Source organism: Monodelphis domestica, chromosome 2 (genome assembly GCF_027887165.1).
Source record: "Monodelphis domestica isolate mMonDom1 chromosome 2, mMonDom1.pri, whole genome shotgun sequence".
Classification (NCBI taxonomy): Eukaryota; Metazoa; Chordata; class Mammalia; order Didelphimorphia; family Didelphidae; genus Monodelphis; species Monodelphis domestica.
Window position 1 is genome coordinate 393,486,712 of NC_077228.1, and position 20,686 is coordinate 393,507,397.

The window sequence follows — 20,686 nt, forward strand, 5'->3', positions numbered from 1 at the left end:
ACTTGAAGATTGTGATGCTATCCATAGAAATAGGGAAGTTGTGCCAGACTTTATGGGGGTAAGGTTGAGAGAGGAAAATAATGAGTTAAGTATTTAACCTATTCAGTTTGTGATATTTGTCGGTGTTTAGCAGATAGTTAATTATATGAGACCAGAATTCATGCAAAAGATTAGGGCTGATATATAAAATATATGAGTTTGAATATGCATGGATTTAATATGCACTCTGTCTCTTGGTCTCTTTCTATTTGTCTCTGTCTATATATCTCCCTGTCTCTGAATCTTTCTCTGTCTCTGTTTCTCCTTTCCTCTTCTTTTTTTGTTAGAATTTTTACCACATTCAGACCCCAATTTCTCTTTAGGGAAATTGCTTATTTTTCTCTTTCATTGATCTTACCTTGAAAATATGGATAAATAACACAATTGCACAGTGGGCTAGCATCAGTTACTTTTATGAGAAAAAAAGTAAAATAAGGAAGGGAAGTTTGTTGCAAATATTGAACCAAAAAAAAAAGCAGTACTCATAAGAGAACTCTGGCAAATAAAGACACCAAGTAACCTTTCCCCCAAAGGTCAGTCAATGGCTATGATCTAGGATGATCCCCAGAAGACTCCCCCTCCTTTGTTGCCTCTATCAGTGTCAGGCATCTGCTCCTTGGCACAGTTTCTTTTACATGTCTGCACAGAGCCCGAGAGGTGGCTCAGGTGTGTCATTCTTTGTCTTGGCTAAGCAGTGCCTAGGAAGTAGTAATGGGCATAGTTATCAGGCAGCATTCTCTATCCTCTATCACTGTTCTCTATCAGATACTAGTAGGCACTGGTCTTCAGCCTCAGTTTGCTGTGAAGGGAACTAGTCAAGTTTCAGTGCAAGATGATGGAAACAACACAAATGGAAGAGATTTATAACAGAAAAGGGACTAACGATCGAGTATAGCTTATAGAAGATCCAAGAGAAGTCAGAGGAAGCAGGTCCTCAGCAAGGAGGAAGGGCTGAGCTTACCCAGACCAAGAATGCCTGAAGAGGTAGGAACGGATGGATTTTTTTTACCTTGATAAATGGCAGGCATTAGAGAAGCAGATGGCAAAAATTTGTTGGCTTTAGGTCAAAGACTAGATGCTGTAGAGGCTAGAGCTCTGGACCAGTGGTCAGGAAGAATTGAATTCAAATGAGACCTCAGACTCTTCATAGCTTTGTGACTCTGTACAAATAATTTATCTTCTGCTTGTTTCAGTTTCTTCAACTGTAAAACAGGGATGATAATAGTACCTACCTACCAGGGTTATTGGGATGATTAAATAAGATCATTGTGAAGTGTTTAGCACAATAGGTGGCATATAATAAATGCTATATACATGTGAACTTTTATTATTATAAAGGGAGAAAAAAGGGAGTGTATAAACTCAATTGCCTTCAATGATATAACTAACATGTTGCCCCTTCTGCAATGTCTTCTAAGGGAAGCCTTCTGAGACTGAACCAGGAGAAGGGAGTATGAAGACTTATGGGTATGAGTATCCTCTGGTAAAGTAGCCTTCCGCATATTTGTATCCCAGGAAGATTACCACTCCTTCAGTGAACTCAATTTTTAAAATTATTGAAGGAAATGGTTCCTGTTTGTTCTGGAATAGGTATTATCTGGTGCTTTATGTTCCTAATTTGTGGAATATACTGTACTTTGCTCAGAGAAATCAATAATTTGGAAAAAAATGCTGTCCTCTTTCTTTATACAACTTCAGCCTTTGTTTTGGAGAGTTATTAAAATCTAACTTTAAAAAATCTAAGTGTAACTTTAGAAATTTTAGCAAAAAGCTTAAAGCATTTTTCTCTAGCTAATACACTAGCTGAAGGCTAACTAGGGAAATAAAAAATTAGCAGTCCTTTCCAGTTGATCAGCAAACCTCCCTCTGCCTAACATCTAAAAGATGCTGAAGCAGAGTAAAATGTTGAAAGAAAGTTAATCAAATCACTTGTTTAGCATACTAGAAACAAATTCAATTCTATTAAAATATTTAGTTATAGTAAAAGACTGAATCAGGTATCTGATTTTTTCCTTTTAGTGGGATATGTTGACTTTTTATAGATTCTGTCACTACCTCTGTGCAAACCAAATGAACATTATTTATTTAATTACTATTACTATGTTATACAGTAAATTTAGACATCTGGAGCCAGTTGATACCTGACTAGTCAACACAATGCTAATGAATCACAAGGTGACAATTTTGGAATTGAAGAGATCCTCTTGTGGTAGAATACAAATTTAATAGGAATACATGCCCAATACATCCAAAACTTACATAATAGGAATTCCCACTACCATCTATTCAATGTGTCTATCTAATCTCTACTTGAAGACTTCCACTGAAAGAAAATGCACCATCTCCTAAAGTAGACGATTCCATTTTAGAGTGCAATAATTGTTAAGAAGTTTTTCCTAATATCAATCCTAAATTTTTCTCTTTGCCCACAGAACCAGATAGAACATGTCTAATTTATCTTTTATATTTCAATTATTCAAATACTTAAGGAAAGCTCTTATACCCTCTTGCACCTGCACTTTCTCCTCCTCCACCATCTTCTCCTGAGACAAGTGTAACACTGTCGGATCCATTATTTAGGAAGATCACTTTGATAGCTGAGTGGAGTTTGGATTAGAGTTGGAAGGGACTGAGGCAGGGTAACTAAACTGCAGGCTATTGCCATCATCCAGGCATGAGTTGATAAAGGCTTCTATCAGGATGTTGGCAATGTTAGAGAAGAGAAAGGGATGCATATGAGAGGATTTAGCAATTGATATGATATGGGAGATAAATGGATGTGAGAATTATTAGCTCTCTAATGTGAGAATTATTAGATCTCTAGTCAAGGTGACTGGGAGAATAGGGAAATCATGAAAAGGGAGAGGGAAAGGCAATGAGTTCAATTGTGGACATATTGAGTTTATGTACATATAATTTGAGATATCTAATAGATAGATGGAGATGCAAGAGAAGAGGTCAGAAAAGAGGTTAAGATTTGACAAATTCGTCTGAGAATCATTATGATACTTGAATTGATGGGAACTGATGAGATCACCAATGTAAAAAAAAAAGAGGAAAAAGAAAAGAGGACCCAAGAGAGCCTTGTGGTGTGCCCACCACTTGTGAATATGTCCTGGATAAATATCTAACAGGAAATAGAGGAGTGGATAGATAAGTAGGAGGATAATGAGGAGAAGGCAGTGTTGTGAAAAACTTAGAGATGAGAATAATCTCATCAAATCAAATCAAAAAAAGAGAATGATTGAGTGTCTGCAGAGAGGTCAAGAAGGATGAAATTTGAGAAAAGGCTATTAGATTTGACAATTAAAAGATCATTAGTAACTTTGGAGAGAACAATTTTATTGAATGATGAGTTCAATAGGCAGACTATAGAGAGTTGAGAGTGGGAAGTAATGAATGAGAGGCATTATTGTAGATGTCCTTCATAAAGAGTTTATCCATAAGATGCAGGAAAGATAAAGGATGACTGGAGGAAGTGTCTGAGATAAGATTTGAACTCAGGTCCTTCTGATTCCAGACTTAGCACTCTATCTATTGTGCTATCTAGTTACCCCTGGAAATTTGCTTTTTAATGACATTTGGGTCTCTGTGTTCTAATAGTCATGAGAGATGGCATGATTAGAGATAATTTTTTAAATTATCTCTAAAATTAAAATTAAAATAGAGATTTTTAGAGATAAATAAGCACTTTTATTTCTTTGTTTCACAAATAATATTAAGAGATAATATTTTGGATTGACCCTCCTGATACAATAGTAAAATTTTATGTTCATTATACTGGCTCATATTAAAAAGAAAAACTTAATTCATTGAAATTATTCATTAATAAATCAGCTCATGAACCAGAAAACTCTGATATGGATATTTCCAAATTCATCCATTTCCAAAGGGAAATTTTGGCCATACTCATCAAAGACTGAGATAAACTATTAAAAAGGCTCAATGTTATTACCATCAAGTTTGGTTACTAAAATACATTACTAAAGAACAGGGGCAGTTTTCATTGTATTGTCTGCTTACTTGAATGAAGGAATGATTAGGAGCTGGATATGTTGATAAATTCTTTGTGAAGCCTATAAATTTCAATGAGTTTCTTTATTTTTTTTAAATTAATTTATTTAGTCACCAAGTTTCTTTAGTTTGTTCTCTTTTGTTTTTTTCCTCAAACTCTTGAAAATAGATTACCTTCTGTCTTATTTTCCCTTGTTGGGGAGAACAGGAATTTTGCAGAATTAACAGAAAATTCTACTTAAGTGATCAAAATGGTTCAGAGATCTTTGGAAAACACAGTTAGAGGGTGCAATATGCCATTGTCCAAAGTCCCATTTGACAGAATGGAAATTACAGACCAAAAATGAGAAATGCCTTGTGTCACCGCTCACTTTCTTTGGTCACATTATGTAATATGTTTTTTTTTTCCCCTTCAATCTTTCAGGAAATTTTTAGGAACGTTGCAACATTGATTTTACCAGCTAATTCATATCAGTACTCTGTTATACCATCTTGTACAGCACTATCATTATATTTAGTAATGATCTCTGATTCTGGCTCAATTTCCTCAGAGGTCTCTGAACTTATAATTATTTTTGATAACTATTTTAATATAATTAAGTTGTAAAACAATTAGTAAATCATAAATTATTTTAAATTAATTTCAATAATTATTCCTATTTTAAATAATGAATGATTAAATATTATTATATATCAAAGATAATATTTAAATAAATAAACTCGCTAATTTTATATAACTCCTTTACAATTCTATTATTTTATTTTATACATTAAAAACTACTCTGAGAAAAAGTCATAGACTTCACTAGGAGGCCAGCAGTATCTATCTCCCATCTCTCTTGTTAAAAAGTGGTTAAGAAACCTCTTTTGCCTCAGTGTTATAGGGCCCTGTAGACTCTGGGTTATTAAATAGGTAAAGAACTGAAGTAGGTGCTATAGAGGACTTAGAGCTTCATCAGACACTGAAGATCTCAAGGATATCCACTGAATCCTGTGCCATCTTTAGTCACCTTGACTTTTGTCTTGCCACTGGACTTTGATGACTCTGAAAGAGAGAGTAAGTGTGATGGCATTGTGCAATTCTGCCTCACTTAAATCTACTTTACAAACAGCTCAATATATCTCCTTCTGTTATCAATGGTCCTCTGAAACAGGACAAATGACAATTGATAGCAGTTATAGTTCATCAAACTGGAGAGTGTGTAATTAGAATATGTTACTCTAAAAACTATGATCCCCAGCAAAACTATGATTCCCAGAATCCCACTCACTTCCTGTCATTATGTGCTGACATAGATAGGATATAAATTGGGTGGAGGTCCATCTCTGTCTTTTTCCTTCCTTTGGCAGCTTTGATGGAGTGGGGAATTTTGAGCAGGTAGAAAAACTTAGTTTTGGTTTTTGTTTCTATTTTGTCAGATAATAAACCAAAGTACTGCACTTTAATTTAATTCCTACAATAGGAAATTGTTGCTAGCATAAGAAACTGCAGACTAAATGGTGGCTACTTCGGATTGTAAGGAAGTGAGTGAAACATAGGACTCAGGCTAGTGAATTCATTCAGTGTTTTCTTTTGATATAATTCTATGACACTTTATACCCAGCCCTGGATTTGGCTTAAGCCTTTCACAAAGGTATTAATTCCCTCCTTTAAAGTTTTATCTATCAGTCAAATATCTTAATCTTTCTCATGCTCCTAAACACATTGGTGTTTTTGACCCCTAATTCAGTACTGACAAGTTTTATTTTTCTGCTATGTTATTACTGTCAGCAAAATTCCACTCATTTCAAATTAATTAATTAATTTGCAGGAGAGATAAAGGACAACTGTAGGAAGTTTCTGAGATCAGATTTGAACCTAGGTCCTTCTAACTCCAGACTAGGCAAATTAATTGATTCATTCTATAGTGGAGGTTAGTTGGACTCTCCTCATAGCATATTACCTTGATCCCATTCAAAAGCAGGGCCAGTTAGACAAGACGATGTCACTGGTGACTGATAAACTTTTGTACTGATGACATCCCAGTTCTATATTCAGTTTATTTGTAACTGCATCAGTAATTTATCTATTCAAAACCATTGTTCACAAGTCCCCATTTTCCAGTGAATCTCTTCTGCCGACCTAAAATTAAGCATGTTGATATCATACAATGGTAAAGAACATTTACTTAAAACATAACACACGGTAAATAACAAAGTGCAACAATTAAGTAGGAAACAGTGCTGTTTCTTAAGGCTACTTTTTTCCCCATAACATCTGGGATTGGGGTTGTAAGTGTACTCCATTTTCACAGTCTCATATCTTAAACATAACAAGAGATAGACACATCTGGATTTTCTGTCTCAGAGTTAATCCTCCTTTCTTGTCTCTACAAAAGGGAAGGGAGCCACCCTAAGTATTCACTGGGAATTATGAAGAACCTTACCAATTCTCCTAGATATGAAGGGTTTCTCACATATACTCACTGCAATTATAAATGTCATACTATATAGTTTTCTGCCCCAATTTCTAGTCTAATGTTCATTTGACTGCTACTTCCTTACTATGTCCCTTCCACCTTCTGGCTATTTCCAAAAAATCTCCTTATGAGTTACTGTTTGTGAGACTATCATAGCTGGTAAACAATGTTTTAGCTTATTATACATGGTAATGGGCAGTGTAATTTCCACGGAACCCTTGGCATTTTTCTTCTCCTTTCCTCTTTCTGTTCCAAAAAATCATATGCTAAAAAACTTAGAGCAAATCACCTAAAAAACTCTTTTACATATGTTTTTATTGAAAAATGTAAATGCTATATTGGAACCAGATTGAAGAAAATGACAATTTCTATATCTATGTTATATGCCTACTGTTTCTAGAGAAATGAAAAATTGAATTCTCTTTTAACAAAATCAAGTTTCCATTAGAAACAAAGAGGAAGCTTCTTTAATGTTCACCATTCTTATCTATTCTGAAACATCCTTCATTTTTTTTATAGTGTGATACTTCCTGGGATAAAAATTATCTTGTGAAAAAATCCATGAGCTCTGAAAGTCATGTGCTAAACTCTGAAAAATTAATTAATGCTTAGGAAATTACTCAAGATAGAGAAATCCTCGTTCTTATGCCACTATAATAGGATTTTAAGTAGATTTTACTAGGTGGCTTTGGTAAGAGAAAATCACAGCCTTAATAGGACCTGGGAGTTGGCAGGGATTTCAGGGGGCCATTTAGTCTAGCCCCTGTTTAAAAGGTAAATTCTAGTTATGACAACAACAAAAATGATGGTGATCATCATTGTGGAATCAACCTGCAACTAGATCATTTTCAAAGACATGTGGCATAACATTGAAGAGTTACTTTTGTCCATTATGATGACTAAAATAATCAAGAGGCAGTATTTCTTAATTTTAAAGTAAGTTATTAATTGACTAGTCAAGGTATCTTGTTTATTATAGATAAATAAGGAGAAAGTTCCATCCTGTCACCAACAAAAGCCAACCCAGTGAGAAGACATGAGGCCTGAAAGTAAAGTATTTTAGCTTGGAAGCTGGTTAGCCTTCAAAACCAAAGGTTTAAGAAGGATTTCATAAAGAATTTATTACAATTCTACATTAATTTTTCTCATAATAAAACATGCTAATTTTTCCAATAGATTTCATTGCATGGAAGAAAATACTTTTATACCGTAGAGACATCTCTTCTCTGTCTCTGTCTCTATATCCATTCTCTATGTGACTTTGATATATATATACACACACACACACACACACACACACACACACACAAATCTTAAAGAAAATAGTGTATATCTGTGGACTATTATAATAGGCTCAAGGATTCTTTTGGTATTTTGCAGGATGCATTCATTACCTGGCTCTTTCTTGGATGATGAAGAAAAAAGTGTTTATCCCACTTCATATTCATTCTAGCTAAAGAATAGAATTGCTTTGTGACAATTCTGATTCTTCTAACAAGTAGTCAATTTGAGCACATTGTATGTATCTATGTGTTATGCATAGAAATGTTTTCAATTTTACACACATACACATTTATATGGAAATGTGTTTAAAACCTCTTAACATTGCTTTAGTCTTTAAATTTTATTTGCACACTGTATTTAATGTTTTGACTTTTAAGATTAGAATAGGAAAAGAAAACTTGTAAAATGCCCACTCAGGTACTTAGTGTTTGGCAGATATTCACCTACATTAAGGGGGAAATACATTAATATTTTGAGAAGGGAAAATGCTCATACCATCCAGCAGAGTAGGAATGCTTGGCAAGCTTCAAATGCTTTTTTATTTATGCCTCATAACCTTTAATGACAAACTGTTTAGGTACTTCAGGTCTTAAAATGCCACCGTTCTGGGTCTTTTGAAGTTTATAAGAGTTTATTTAACTTTGAGGAAAATGTATCAATATCTTCCACTGCTAACTGAGAGGGATAATGCTCAGTAAGGTAGGTTTCTCAACACTCTCTTCCAGTAGGTAGGTAAACCTCTTTAGAAGAAGGAATTAAATTTGTGTAGAGTTTGCATTTTCTTTTCAAAAGAATGTAAGCTCCTAATGCCAAGGACTATTTCTTCTATTTCTACTTGTCTTTGTGACCCCACCACCCAATACAGTGTTTTGCTCATAATAGTTGCTTAATGAATATTTAGTGAACTGAATTACTAAACTTCCTTTGAATAATAAAACATGCATTGTGTGTGTGTGTGTGTGTGTGTGTGTGTGTTATTGCAGGACAGTTTTCCAGCTCGATTTGGAGGAATTCATTTTGTCAATCAGCCTTGGTACATCCATGCCCTGTACACTGTCATAAGGCCTTTCCTAAAGGAGAAGACGCGCAAAAGGGTATTTTAAATATTTTTTCTTTACTAATATTATACATTCTGTTAATTGCATAATGTGAATTTAGTATAAAATAGGCGAATACAAAATATGTATTTATTTACACATTTGGTATAGAAGGATATTTTTAGTCTTTTTTTACTATGTGTTTTAAGCTCAGAAATTCATGCTAAAGAATTTATATTTATTACATTTTTAAATTGCTCTCTTTTGTTCTAAAGGAAATAGATTTCTACAAAGATTATTTCATAAATCATACTCTAATTTCAATCAAACATAATATATTTTATGTTCCAAGATTTTAGAAAAAACATGGAGTCTTAGAGAGATGTTAGAAATGGTTTAGTCCACTCCCTTCATCTTGTGAATGAGGAAATTGTAGATTAGAAAGTAGGTTTACTTGACTTCCACAGCTTATCTGTGGCTGAGTCCAGACTCCAAACTAGGAATCTTGACTTCCAGTCTAGTATTACCTTTTCTCCTTGTTGACATTTATGTTTATAAAAATATAATTTAATTACCATTATGTGATTAGTCCACTCAAAGTAAAAATGAAGTATATTGCCCATTCTCTGTCTCTGTCTCTCTTTTCTCTCTCTCTCCCTGTATATATATATATATATATATATATATTCATATAAAAATACACATAGATAACACATACATATCTATTTTCTTAAAGTGGATATCATTTGGCAAGATCAATTATGCAATAAACTCTAAGCAGCCTGACAGTAATTTCTATGGGTATTCAAACCTTCTGGTTAATACAAATCTATTAACAGATTACTAATTTTCATTGAATTTGAATATGGTAAAATATACAATATTGTAATTATGGTGAAAATAACATTCTTTTCTTGAGCACTAAGGAGGTAAAGCTTTAGTGTAACCATGGCTATCAAAGTTACATGTACTTCTGAAAGTGTAAGTTTTTTATAATGACAAAGATTATAATATACCATGTAAAACAACACTGTGTAAAAGTGAATGGAGCATGGAACTCAGAGTCAGTAAAGACATGTTCATATACTTCCTTGGTCCCTTATTACTTGACTAACCCTCCAGTTCCTTAAATCCTTTTAATCTTAGTTTACATAGTTGAAAGTTTAGATAAAAATAGAACCAACCTCCCAGGGTATGAATATGAATGTGTATGTATAGAGCTTCACAAATCTCAACATGCTATATAAAGTTTTTTTTTATTTATTACTAATAGCACATTATTAGAAACACAGTTACTGATTACAATATTTTCTACAGTCACAATCTTGTTAAAACTGTCACAATTATTTAAGGAATTGCTTCAACAACTGTGAAAACAGAATTAAATCATTTTTTAAAATAGAAAATGGAATTATTCAGTATCTTAGGAACTCCTCTTTTATCTCTTTTTGTCTTCCCATCTCCTAATAGAGGAGAAAAATAGTTTTCATATAAATGCATGCAAATATATACATACACATGGAGACAAATGCACATTTAGAAGTACATACATATGCATGTGTATATACACACAAACCTGTGTGTGCATGCATGCATATATGTATACATGTGTAATACATACATATACATCTAACATGTATAGTGTTAATGCCTTAATTCATACCTTATATTTACCCACAGAAAAGGAAGCAATGGGGATTTGAATAGTAGAAGTATCCATTCCAATGTTAAGATCTGATGAATGCTCTTGAATTACTGATGGGCTTCTCTTGGCCAAGTAAATGTTAGGCTATAACTGATCCTAAAAGGGAGTCTAGAATTATTCGCATAGTTTTCAAATAACATATTCCAAGATCAACTTCTTTCATTTCAGATAAAATTTTTATAGCACAAACTATATTTTTGTATTGCAATTTGTATGTATTTTATAAAAATATCTCTAAGTGTGTACCTATCCCTTCTTGCAATTTTCATTGTTGAAACTCCAGACCAAGGGAAGGCTAAGAAATACTCTAGCAGGACTTCACTATAAGAGAATTTGACACTAGCCCAGGCTCAAAAGAAAAACTAAAACTACCTTCTTTCATTAAAATCTGTTTAAGTTGGAAAATTCATATGAGAATATAATTATGTATCACATCACATGCACAATTTTATACATGTTGGCAAGTTGGGGCAACTTCAAAACATCATCCAAATATTTGCTCTTCAGATGCTAGAATATGAAACATTACTAAATCTTTCTAAATATTAAGATACATACTATGAAAAGTATTTTTGAGAGGTTTAATTAATTTTGGAAAAGTTTACATATTATAAATAAACAGTGGAATAATTAAAATTACTTTTAGTGAATGCTTACAGATGGAATTAGCTACAGAGTTACACACTGGACCAAATTATCTAAAAATATTACCTTTTTACTTTTCGTATTTATAATTTAACCTTTTTGAACTATAATGGAGGCAACAGATGGTCTTTTTATTCTCTTTTGAGAAAAGAAGTCTATGACTCCATAAAATATAAGCAATATTTGCTGATTCTTAAACAGATTAATAAAAGCATTCAATTTTTTTTGTTCTATCTTTTCTAACCTAATTTTTGTATTTCTCTTTTTTAAATAGGAACAGTGTTTCATTATATACCGCCTTGATTCCAAGTGATGATGAGGGGCAATACAGGTGGGGGGTGTTGAGCAGGGTTTGTAAAGAGGAAGAATGGATGATTATAGCAATACTGAAGAATGGCACTGACGTGGGGACAATTCTGAGCATGTGGATAACTCTTCAGATTTCCATGCTTATGGGGATGTTTTTAAAGACCTGTATTTCAATGATTTGAAATGTAAAAGCTGGAAATCTATAGTTGAAAAGTTCTTGGAAACTTTAGTTTATCAAGTTCCTTAGGCAACATAATGCTACTCATTTTGAAGGAATCCACAAACATTAGATTTTTATTCTATCTCTCATTTTGCATGGTAGAACAACATTTAGGACTGCTTTGGGTAAAAAAAAAAAACATTTTTAGTAGTAGTTAGGAGAAAGGCTTCAAACTAGTGTCAACTCACAAGTTTAATCTATGGGTTGGCAAAAGTCCAGGTGCTGAATCATTTGCAAAATAGCATCATTTTCAACAAAGGTCAGTAGGATTTATTATACAAATCATCATATTGAATGTTGGGTTGACCCATGGATTTATTTATGGTGCACACAAATCCTCCTTTGGATTATCCAAGACCAGAATGACATATATATTCTAGTACCTTAGGCAAGTTCAATCTTGCTGTTATGACAAACTGCCTTGACAAAATTATAGAAGTACTTTTTATCTAAGGTAGTTCTGTTTCTTTTATGATTTGTGGTCTGGGTGTCTTCTTTTTCTCTTGAAAATGTAGATATTTCTGCATGGAAATAACCTGAACAGCCTGCATCAACTCATTCATCCAGAGATTCTACCTTCTGAATTTGGAGGGATGCTACCCCCTTATGATATGGGTACATGGGCAAGAACACTGCTAGACCATGAGTATGATGATGATAGTGAGTACAATGTGGACTCCTACAATATGCCAGTGAAAGAAGTAGAGAAAGAACTATCTCCAAAATCCATGAAGAGGTATGTTGGAGAGGGGTGTAGGGTATTACCATGTAAATTAAATTTTCAGTTATAATTATAATGAAATTTTTTGTTTCACTTTGGAAATATGTGTGTATCTATCATATGATAGTTTCCCTGTATATTGAGGATGTTCTCTTTGGAAACTATAGAAAAATGAGTGTCTGAGTCTATAATGGCATAATATTTTCTACTTGAGGCCAGTACCATGAATTCTCAAAAATGAGGTGGAAAAAATACTAATTTCTACCTGATTTTCTACTTGGGTTATTCTTATGGTCCTCTCGAGACAATGTGGTATAGTGTACAAAATTATTTTAATTAGAATTAGAAAAACTTAAGTATGATCCTACATAAGCCACTTTACCAGCAGTATAATCCTGGGCAAGTCACAAAAGTCATCTGAGTGTCATTTCTAAAATGAGGAGAATAATATTACATACCTCATAGAGTTGTTATGAGAATTAAATTGGATAATGTACAGAAAATTATTTATAAGACCTTAAATATTATTGAAATTTCAGTTATTATTCATATTAATTATTATTAAGAGCAGACCGCTCATCCCCCAGCTGAGATATTGTGGTTCATTCTCTGCTGAGATAGATTTCAAAAGATCAGTGAGAAGGAGGCACTTTCCCCTTTATGCAAATTGCCAAAGAAGTACCTTTTGTTGCATATTTCTGGATCCAGTACCCTAAATTTAAATTCTCAGCTGCTAAGAAACACATTAAGGAAGGGTCCTTTTGTTAATATTGAAGTATCAGGGGTTACTTGGGGATCCTGTTTGTCCAACCATGATATTTCCATCCCGTCCACCCCTTTTCATGCAGATATCTAGCTGAATGGTAGTTAATGACTGAGTGAGTATCCTTAGTCTCTAGGGGTGAAAGAGAAATAAAACTGAAACAATATTCAGATTGGGATATAAGCCCATAATCAGTTTATGCCTGACTTATTTTATTTAGATGTTCCACATTTGCAATGGTTCACAGCATCTCAAAACCAATTCTGACATCTGTAGTGCATAATGAGAGAAGAGAGATCAGAAGAGAATCACAGTCTGCCTTTAATTTTTTCCATTATGATAAAGCTTCTAGATCCACATCTATATGTAGATCTATATTCAGAGATTAGTAGAAAGAGGTAAAAAATGTAACCTTAAAAAGATGAGAAATCTTTTTAAAAAGAAGTTTATTATATTTCCATGCTTCATGGATATATAACTTCATCGATGAGGGCACTCTTTCTGGCAGGGCTTCTCTGAACCCTTTCTCAGGAGATGGTCTTCAGGAATTATTAGGGTACCTCAGATCATTAGCTTGTGACTAGTCTTCTGATGAGAAGCCTGTCCAAACTTAAATTGTACTTCTATTGTTGTTGACATAATAGTCCATTGTCAGGCTTATCTTTTGTACTTAATAGGAACTGCCAGTGTTTGCCCTGAACATAGAGGTCTAGCCTTAAAGAAAACAAGGGCAAGTCTATGCCAAAGTGGAGTGTCAGAATAGGATGTTATAGACTTGGTAGATGTGCATCTGATGGTCCATTCAGCCAGTGCTGAAATGGTCTGCCATTTCCTAGTGGAGCTTCAGTGCATGTGTGAATGTTAGAAGAACATATTTCAACAAAAATACATTATTGTACATGTTCATTATCTTTTCTTTCATCTTCTTACTACCCCTTAGCTATTTATTTTAAAGTTTCCTTTCTATGGTCTCGATGCTTAGTAAATTAAATAGACCCAGAGATCCAGGGTCTCTATTTCATCAGCAATTCACTAGGAGAAAATGAAAACCTTTGAGAAACTCATTAACTCTTTCAGGTCAGTGGGTTAACAGTTGTTAAAGACCTCAAAGGCATTATTAGTAAATCGATTCATCTTTCAGTTTGAAATGGACTTATAAATTTGAAAACTGCTTTGTACTTAATTTTTTTGGTCCAGTCTGTGATTTCATCAGCAGAAAGAACTCTGGTTTAGAAATTCCTGCCATCATAGGCAATGCAAAGCTACTAAGAAATCAATCAATTGAAACACATTTTTAAATACCTGCTATATGTCAGGGACTATGCTTAGTGTTAGGGATTCAGATTGCAAAAATAAATAAACAATCCATATTCTTCAGTTTACATTTTATTGGTGGAGAAAACAAAGTATGTGTATGTGTACATGTTGTGTATGCACACACAGGGGCATACAGAACAACTACAGAGTAGATTTATGATGACTGTGCTAGGAGGGAGGATATAACACTTCTTAACTTTGTTACTCACTGGCTTATTATCCACCAGTCAATTGAACATTCATAAAAGAAGATGGTATATTCTGTTTTTTCAAATAGGCTAGTCTCCATTGTTTGCTTGCTTGTATTTAGGAATTTTATTTATGATCTTTTAATATAGGTAAATAATTTATTTTTGCCTAATTTGAGACTGAGATTGTCAGTTAAAAATTATTTTAAAAAATATCTACTAATGCCAGGCACTGAGCTAAATATTCTCTTTCTCTCTTTTTTTGAAACCCTTACCTTCCGTCTTGGAGTCAATAATGTATATTGGTTCCAAGGCAGAAGAACAGTAAGGGTTAGGCAATGGGGGTTAAGACCTCCCATCTCTAGGTCTGACTCTCAATCCACTGAGCCACCCGGTTGCCCCTTTGTCTCTTTCTTATAATGGTTCCTTCTCCTACCTAGTCACCTTGTGACTTTCTTCTTTCACTGTCCTCAAGTTGGAGACTGCTGCCTATTTGCTACTGAGGTGAAACAATAAAAAGGAGTTATCTTTGGAATCTTCTGTTCTGCTTTCAAAACTTATTTACATACAGCTTAGTGTTAGAGTTGAATCAGTCTGCTTAATCATCTAATTCATTTTTGGGGGTTTCATTTTGATTTCAGCTTATAAATGGTTTTGCTGTTTGCTTTTTTTTCATCATTAGCCTGTACTTTAGCTTATAGTTTTTCTATCTGAAGTTAATGATGTCTGCTAAGGAGCATATTGCCACAACAATATTCAATTGGCTGGTAGAGCAGCAGGGAGAAAAAAAATCATTACGGAGAGAATTTTAAAAGGGCAGCTGCTTTGCTAATGCTATAGCTATTAAGGAGGCAGTTTTCTGCCACAACAGTAGCATGTTTCATTAGCTTTTCTCCTTCCTAATTTTAAGTTGTTTCCCAGTGATAAATTGAAGTATACCTCTAGCCTGCTACAGAGTTGCATGTATATAAGGGCTTTTGTTCAGATTACTTGCTTCTCCAATAATAAAATGATGCTTCTTAAGCTAAAAAAGAGTGGCTACTTATTTGTTAAATAACTTAAAAAATTCTAAGTAACGAATTCACTAGATATTAAGTTTTGTTATCTTTACATGTTCTGGTTGGGAATTCCTTTTTTTCAATATTAATCATTTTGATATCTGATCTTAATGGATGGAGATACAGTAGCATTGGAAATACAAATTTGTGGATATTAAGGAAAAATGCATTTAGAGTTTATTTGCTTTATAGAATTCTTGAGGATAGGAATTTTGTTTTATATTTTGCTCATTTTGCAACTTTAATGCTATTCTTACCTCTTTATTTTCATTGCACATGTCCAATAGGTTACCAAATCTTGACATTTTTATCTTTGCATCATCTTTCTTATATTTCCCCTTAGAAGCCTTCTTCATATTTACCTGCCTCAACTATTGAAATAGTTTTCAAATTGGTTTCCCTGACTGAAGTCTCTTCTCACCTGAATTCATACTCCAAACAGTTGCAAAGGTTGTTTTCCTAAAACATAGACCTTTTGTCATCTTCAAACTCCAGTGACTCCCTGTTACTTCCAGGATTAAATAGATTTTTTTAGGGGGAGGGACATATTTCTAGCCCTTCACAACCAGATCCTTTCCAACCTTTATTCTTATATTTTTACATCCCTCTACGTATACTGTAACGACAGTTCATCTCTGGGATTGTATGCCCTGAGCATTAATAGTATTGAAAAAATTGTACTCATGCCTTACCTCACTATGAAAAGAATCAGGAAGATGGACAAATTCCCTGAATTATCTTACATGCATACAACCTTTTTCTACTTAACACTCCATGTTCCAGATAGATTTAATTCCATCTTTGCACAGGCACTGTGGACACTATGACAAAAATGTAACCAAGGGGTTGACATTTGATGGGGGCAATTGATAGCATTACTTCATTTTACAATGGCCCAATTTTAGTTGCCATTTGTCTCTTTTTCATGCATCTCTTTTACTTGTGTTTCCTATTCATCATTCCTTGATTTTTTTTGGGGGGGGAGGGTATAATAGCTTCATGGAAAAATTCAAACAAAGAAAAGAGAGAATAGTGTCAATGAAGAACATCATCTGCTTAATTATTCTATCAATAATTGAAAGTGACAGATGTGCTAGAAAATATAATATAGATAATTTGATTTGGTTTAATTATTAATCAATTCATTTATTTAACTATCTATCTATCTATTTATACTCATTCATTTATTATTTGTTTGTTCCTAGATCTCAGTCAGTAGTGGATCCTGCAGTGCTAAAACGCATGGATAAAAATGAAGAAGAAAACATGCAGCCTTTACTTTCTCTGGACTAAGAATCTATTAACATCACCAATAAATTGGAATGGAAGGTATTCCCTTTAGGCAAGAAGTAAACCATTGGGGAAGAATGTACCAGCTGGGAATCTATTTATTCATATTAATGTAGCATAATGTAATAAGGCAGCAGGTTTTCCCAGTGTGCCTAAAACATAGGTGACCTGGGCTGGATTTTTTTTTAAATCAATAATTTATTCTGTAAGTGCCAACTTGTTTGTAAATACAATGTAAGCTCCACTTCACTTTTGTTAGTCTTGATAGCAGCCTAGTTTGGAAAAGGATGACTCTTAAGTCCCTGTCACATACACACACACACACACACACACACACACACACACACACACACAGACACAGACACACACTCACTCCACACTGTAACCAAAGGGGTAAAACACATGAAAAAGATCAAAGCTAATTAAATACAGCCCTGTTTCCTATGAAGCCATACTGCAGCTATCATAGTGACACTACTACATCTTTTTCCTCTGAGATTCTCTTTCACTATGTTAATACATTTCTTCCTAGGGAAAGGGAAATGGATAATCTTGGGAAATAGTATTATTATTGCAAATTTCCTAGACTGAAATGATCATTTCACAGGAAACATGCCCTGAGATCTTCACTAGCCTTGTATTGGTGAGACAAAGGATTGCAGTTGAGGATGTAAACCAAACTTTTGAACTGTTTTTGGTTTGAGTCTTTGGGCACTGGGAAGTGGCATTTTCCTCTCAGTTAAGATGTAGAATTTGGGAACAGTGTGGACTCTTCTCAGACTTCTGTCTTCACAATTGTTCTTTATTGAAGGCTCCATTGTATTTTGTCTACTATACTTGGGGAACTTTTTCTCAAATCTCATCAACCAAGAGGAAGACAACTCATAGAAGCCGAATGTTTTGACAACTAATTTTAAACACAACACTTTCAATTAGCAGGCAAGGGGCTAATTTCTGAATCATGTGAACTGGTTGGTTAAAAAATACATATATATATATATATATTTTTACTGAGCTCTAAAGAAGAGGCGTACTAATTAAGGATCCATAAACCCCATGATAGTTGTTCAGTGTGCGTAGAGATGTTATAGATTTTCATATGAGGTATTGCTGAAACCTACTTTAACTAAAGGTCAATGTAAACCAGGTGTAGTGAAACAGACTCTCAGTGACTGTTTAAGGGTACTAATTTTATCTGTAATGTAGTCTTGAACATGTGCCATATTGCTGAAATCCTTTTTACCTCAGAGGAGCAACAGATCTTGATATACATATTTAATGGCATTCATCAACTGTATTTTTATCAAATTGACCCAACATTAGGTTTCCATCATCCACTTGAATCTCTGTGTAGGAAGGGAGAAATGAATGGACAAATTACATTTCAGAGTTATAGCTAAATCACCAAAGCTAGTGTGTGTGATGTAGACTAAAACCAGCTTTGGGGTTCATCTCATTTTTTATGGATCACCAATGAAAGGGAACTCTTCCAATATGGTGTCAATATTTTCTTTTGTTTAAACTCCTATTGTCAGGGAAAGGAATCAAAGTCCCTATCACTCTTTTGGGCTTGGGGCTTAGTGGACAAAAACTATATATTTGGGGATGAAGAGAAGAGAAAGATAGTAACTCAACAAGTTTTGGGGAACTGGAAGCAATATGGTTTTATTGCTCCCTTTATAAGGACTTTTACACTCAAGGTCTCCTTTCCCAAATCTAACCTAACTTGGACATCTGGATCATATCAGAATCTGTAGCCAAAACAGGAGAGAGATGCAGTTTTCCTTTTCATATTGATCACTTAATCAATTTGCATGGAATATTTTAGATCATAATGCCTTGGAACATTAGTCTATTTTAAAAGTATTGGGGAATAAAAAAACAGTGCATTAATTGGTACACTTCAAAGTATGTTAAGAAATTGCTAATAAATTTGAATTAATAATTTATTAAATGCCAATTTCTCTTCAGTGTCAGAAAAAGCACTTACTGTATCAAATATTCAGCTCAACCTGCTAATAATTTAATGCTGAAAATGATTTGGAAATAAAGGATCATGGACCTTTCATTTCTTATTTAATGATTGTACTTCTAAGTGACCCCGAATGTCTATGTTTTTATGTTTGTATATATGGCAGACAATTTGAAGCCTTGGGCTTCATACTCTTCACAACTTTTCACAAGTCTACAAGTTGTAGTTCCCAGACTTATAATTGGATGGTGGTGGGGAGGAAAGGATAATAGTAGCAAACTAAGTAGAGTCGACTTCCAATGATCTTTGTGTGGCTTTTCCTTTAATGGACTATCCACAACTTAAATTTGCAATTGTTGGCCACCTTTCCAGTTCCAGAAAATATATTCTGAGTCCCTTACCTTTATCATGCATCCAGAATGTGCTCGAAGAATGTGAACTCCTTTAAAATGGACCTAAGAAATTATAAATAGGATGGTAATTCTTTTGATATATTTAAAATTCAAATGTTATTCCCCCTATCTCAACTTTGGGATATATGCAGTGTTATACTGCTGCATGAGCATAGCATGGAAAAAATGATAGTTGATTCTATTTCTTAAAACATCTAAAAATGAATAGATGAAGTATAATAGTGATGCCTTTTGAAATTACTTTGTCTAAGTGTTTCAAAAACTAAGCTCATTGGCCGATGACCTCTTTGAAGTTGCTTAGTTAAGAGATGTACATTCAACTTTATGAATCCTTTTCTTACTATTGCTTAAGTAGCAGTTTGTTTGGGAGCCATTTGAGTGGCTTTTCTGTGACCTGTGTCTTTGTGTACTGTCAAACTTAGTTTCTATTAATTAGCATTTGTATTTTCATTTTTAAAAAAAAAGTTGTTGTAGGCTATCGATATTTGACTGTTTACCCTATTGAAGCTGCCTCTCAATTTCAAGAACAGTGGTAAGCTTTCTATAGTGGTCTTGTGACTGAAGATGTGTATGCCTGAAAGAGTTTCACTACATTTGGTTTGGAATATAGCCCAGCAGCCTATTTCTTCTTCTCTTCCCTCTTAGTCCTCCTTCATTTCTTCTCTCTTGTTCACCTTCAAGTTGCTTGATTGGCAGCTGGCTAAAGAAAAATAAATAACTTCTCTTCTCATTTTTGTCATTGTTTCTTGCATGTACCCGTCAATACTACTCAAAGAGTGAGAGTTTTTTTGTGGACATAAATTCTAAGAAACAATAAAAAGTGCCTCTTTAAAGATGTAATAAAACCATGCTCTGGTATAGGAACTCCTATTTTCATTCTCTTTTTAAAAAGCATGTTCTGTCTCCGTAATAGTTCTGAAACTGAAACCATTTGAAATCAGGAAAGGAAACAATCTTCTAGATGTTGCTTTGTGCACTTCAATTACAGTATTTCATCATTATTTGTGTTCAAGATGGTTCTTTATAAAGAGTTATTAAAATAATGGGTCCTATGCAAAATAGAAAAGTATCAGAGAGTTTATTTAGCAGGCAGGATTGAGAAAATGCAATGAATAATCCATTGCTCTCTTTGTGTGGTTTTTAACTTAGTGTAGGCTCAGACATCAACGATTTTCCTGTAAATCTACACATGTAAATGGCACTTCAACTGACCTTTTGGAAAAGCAAATTTTCATAATCCAAAAGTCAACTT

The 20,686-nt window shown here is 33.8% G+C and overlaps 1 protein-coding gene across 1 annotated transcript in view; it reads left to right on the forward strand.

Moving 5' to 3' along the window:
- Positions 1 to 20,164, forward strand: part of CLVS2 (clavesin 2) — a 99,588-nt gene extending 79,424 nt beyond the window's left edge. The window contains exons 3-5 of the mRNA XM_001369589.4: positions 8,780 to 8,890; positions 12,228 to 12,448; positions 16,965 to 20,164. Coding sequence (XP_001369626.1) covers positions 8,780 to 8,890; positions 12,228 to 12,448; positions 16,965 to 17,052 — 420 coding nt within the window. The 3' untranslated portion in view covers positions 17,053 to 20,164. The remainder of the gene's footprint in view (positions 1 to 8,779; positions 8,891 to 12,227; positions 12,449 to 16,964) is intronic.
- The last annotated feature ends 522 nt before the right edge of the window (positions 20,165 to 20,686 follow it).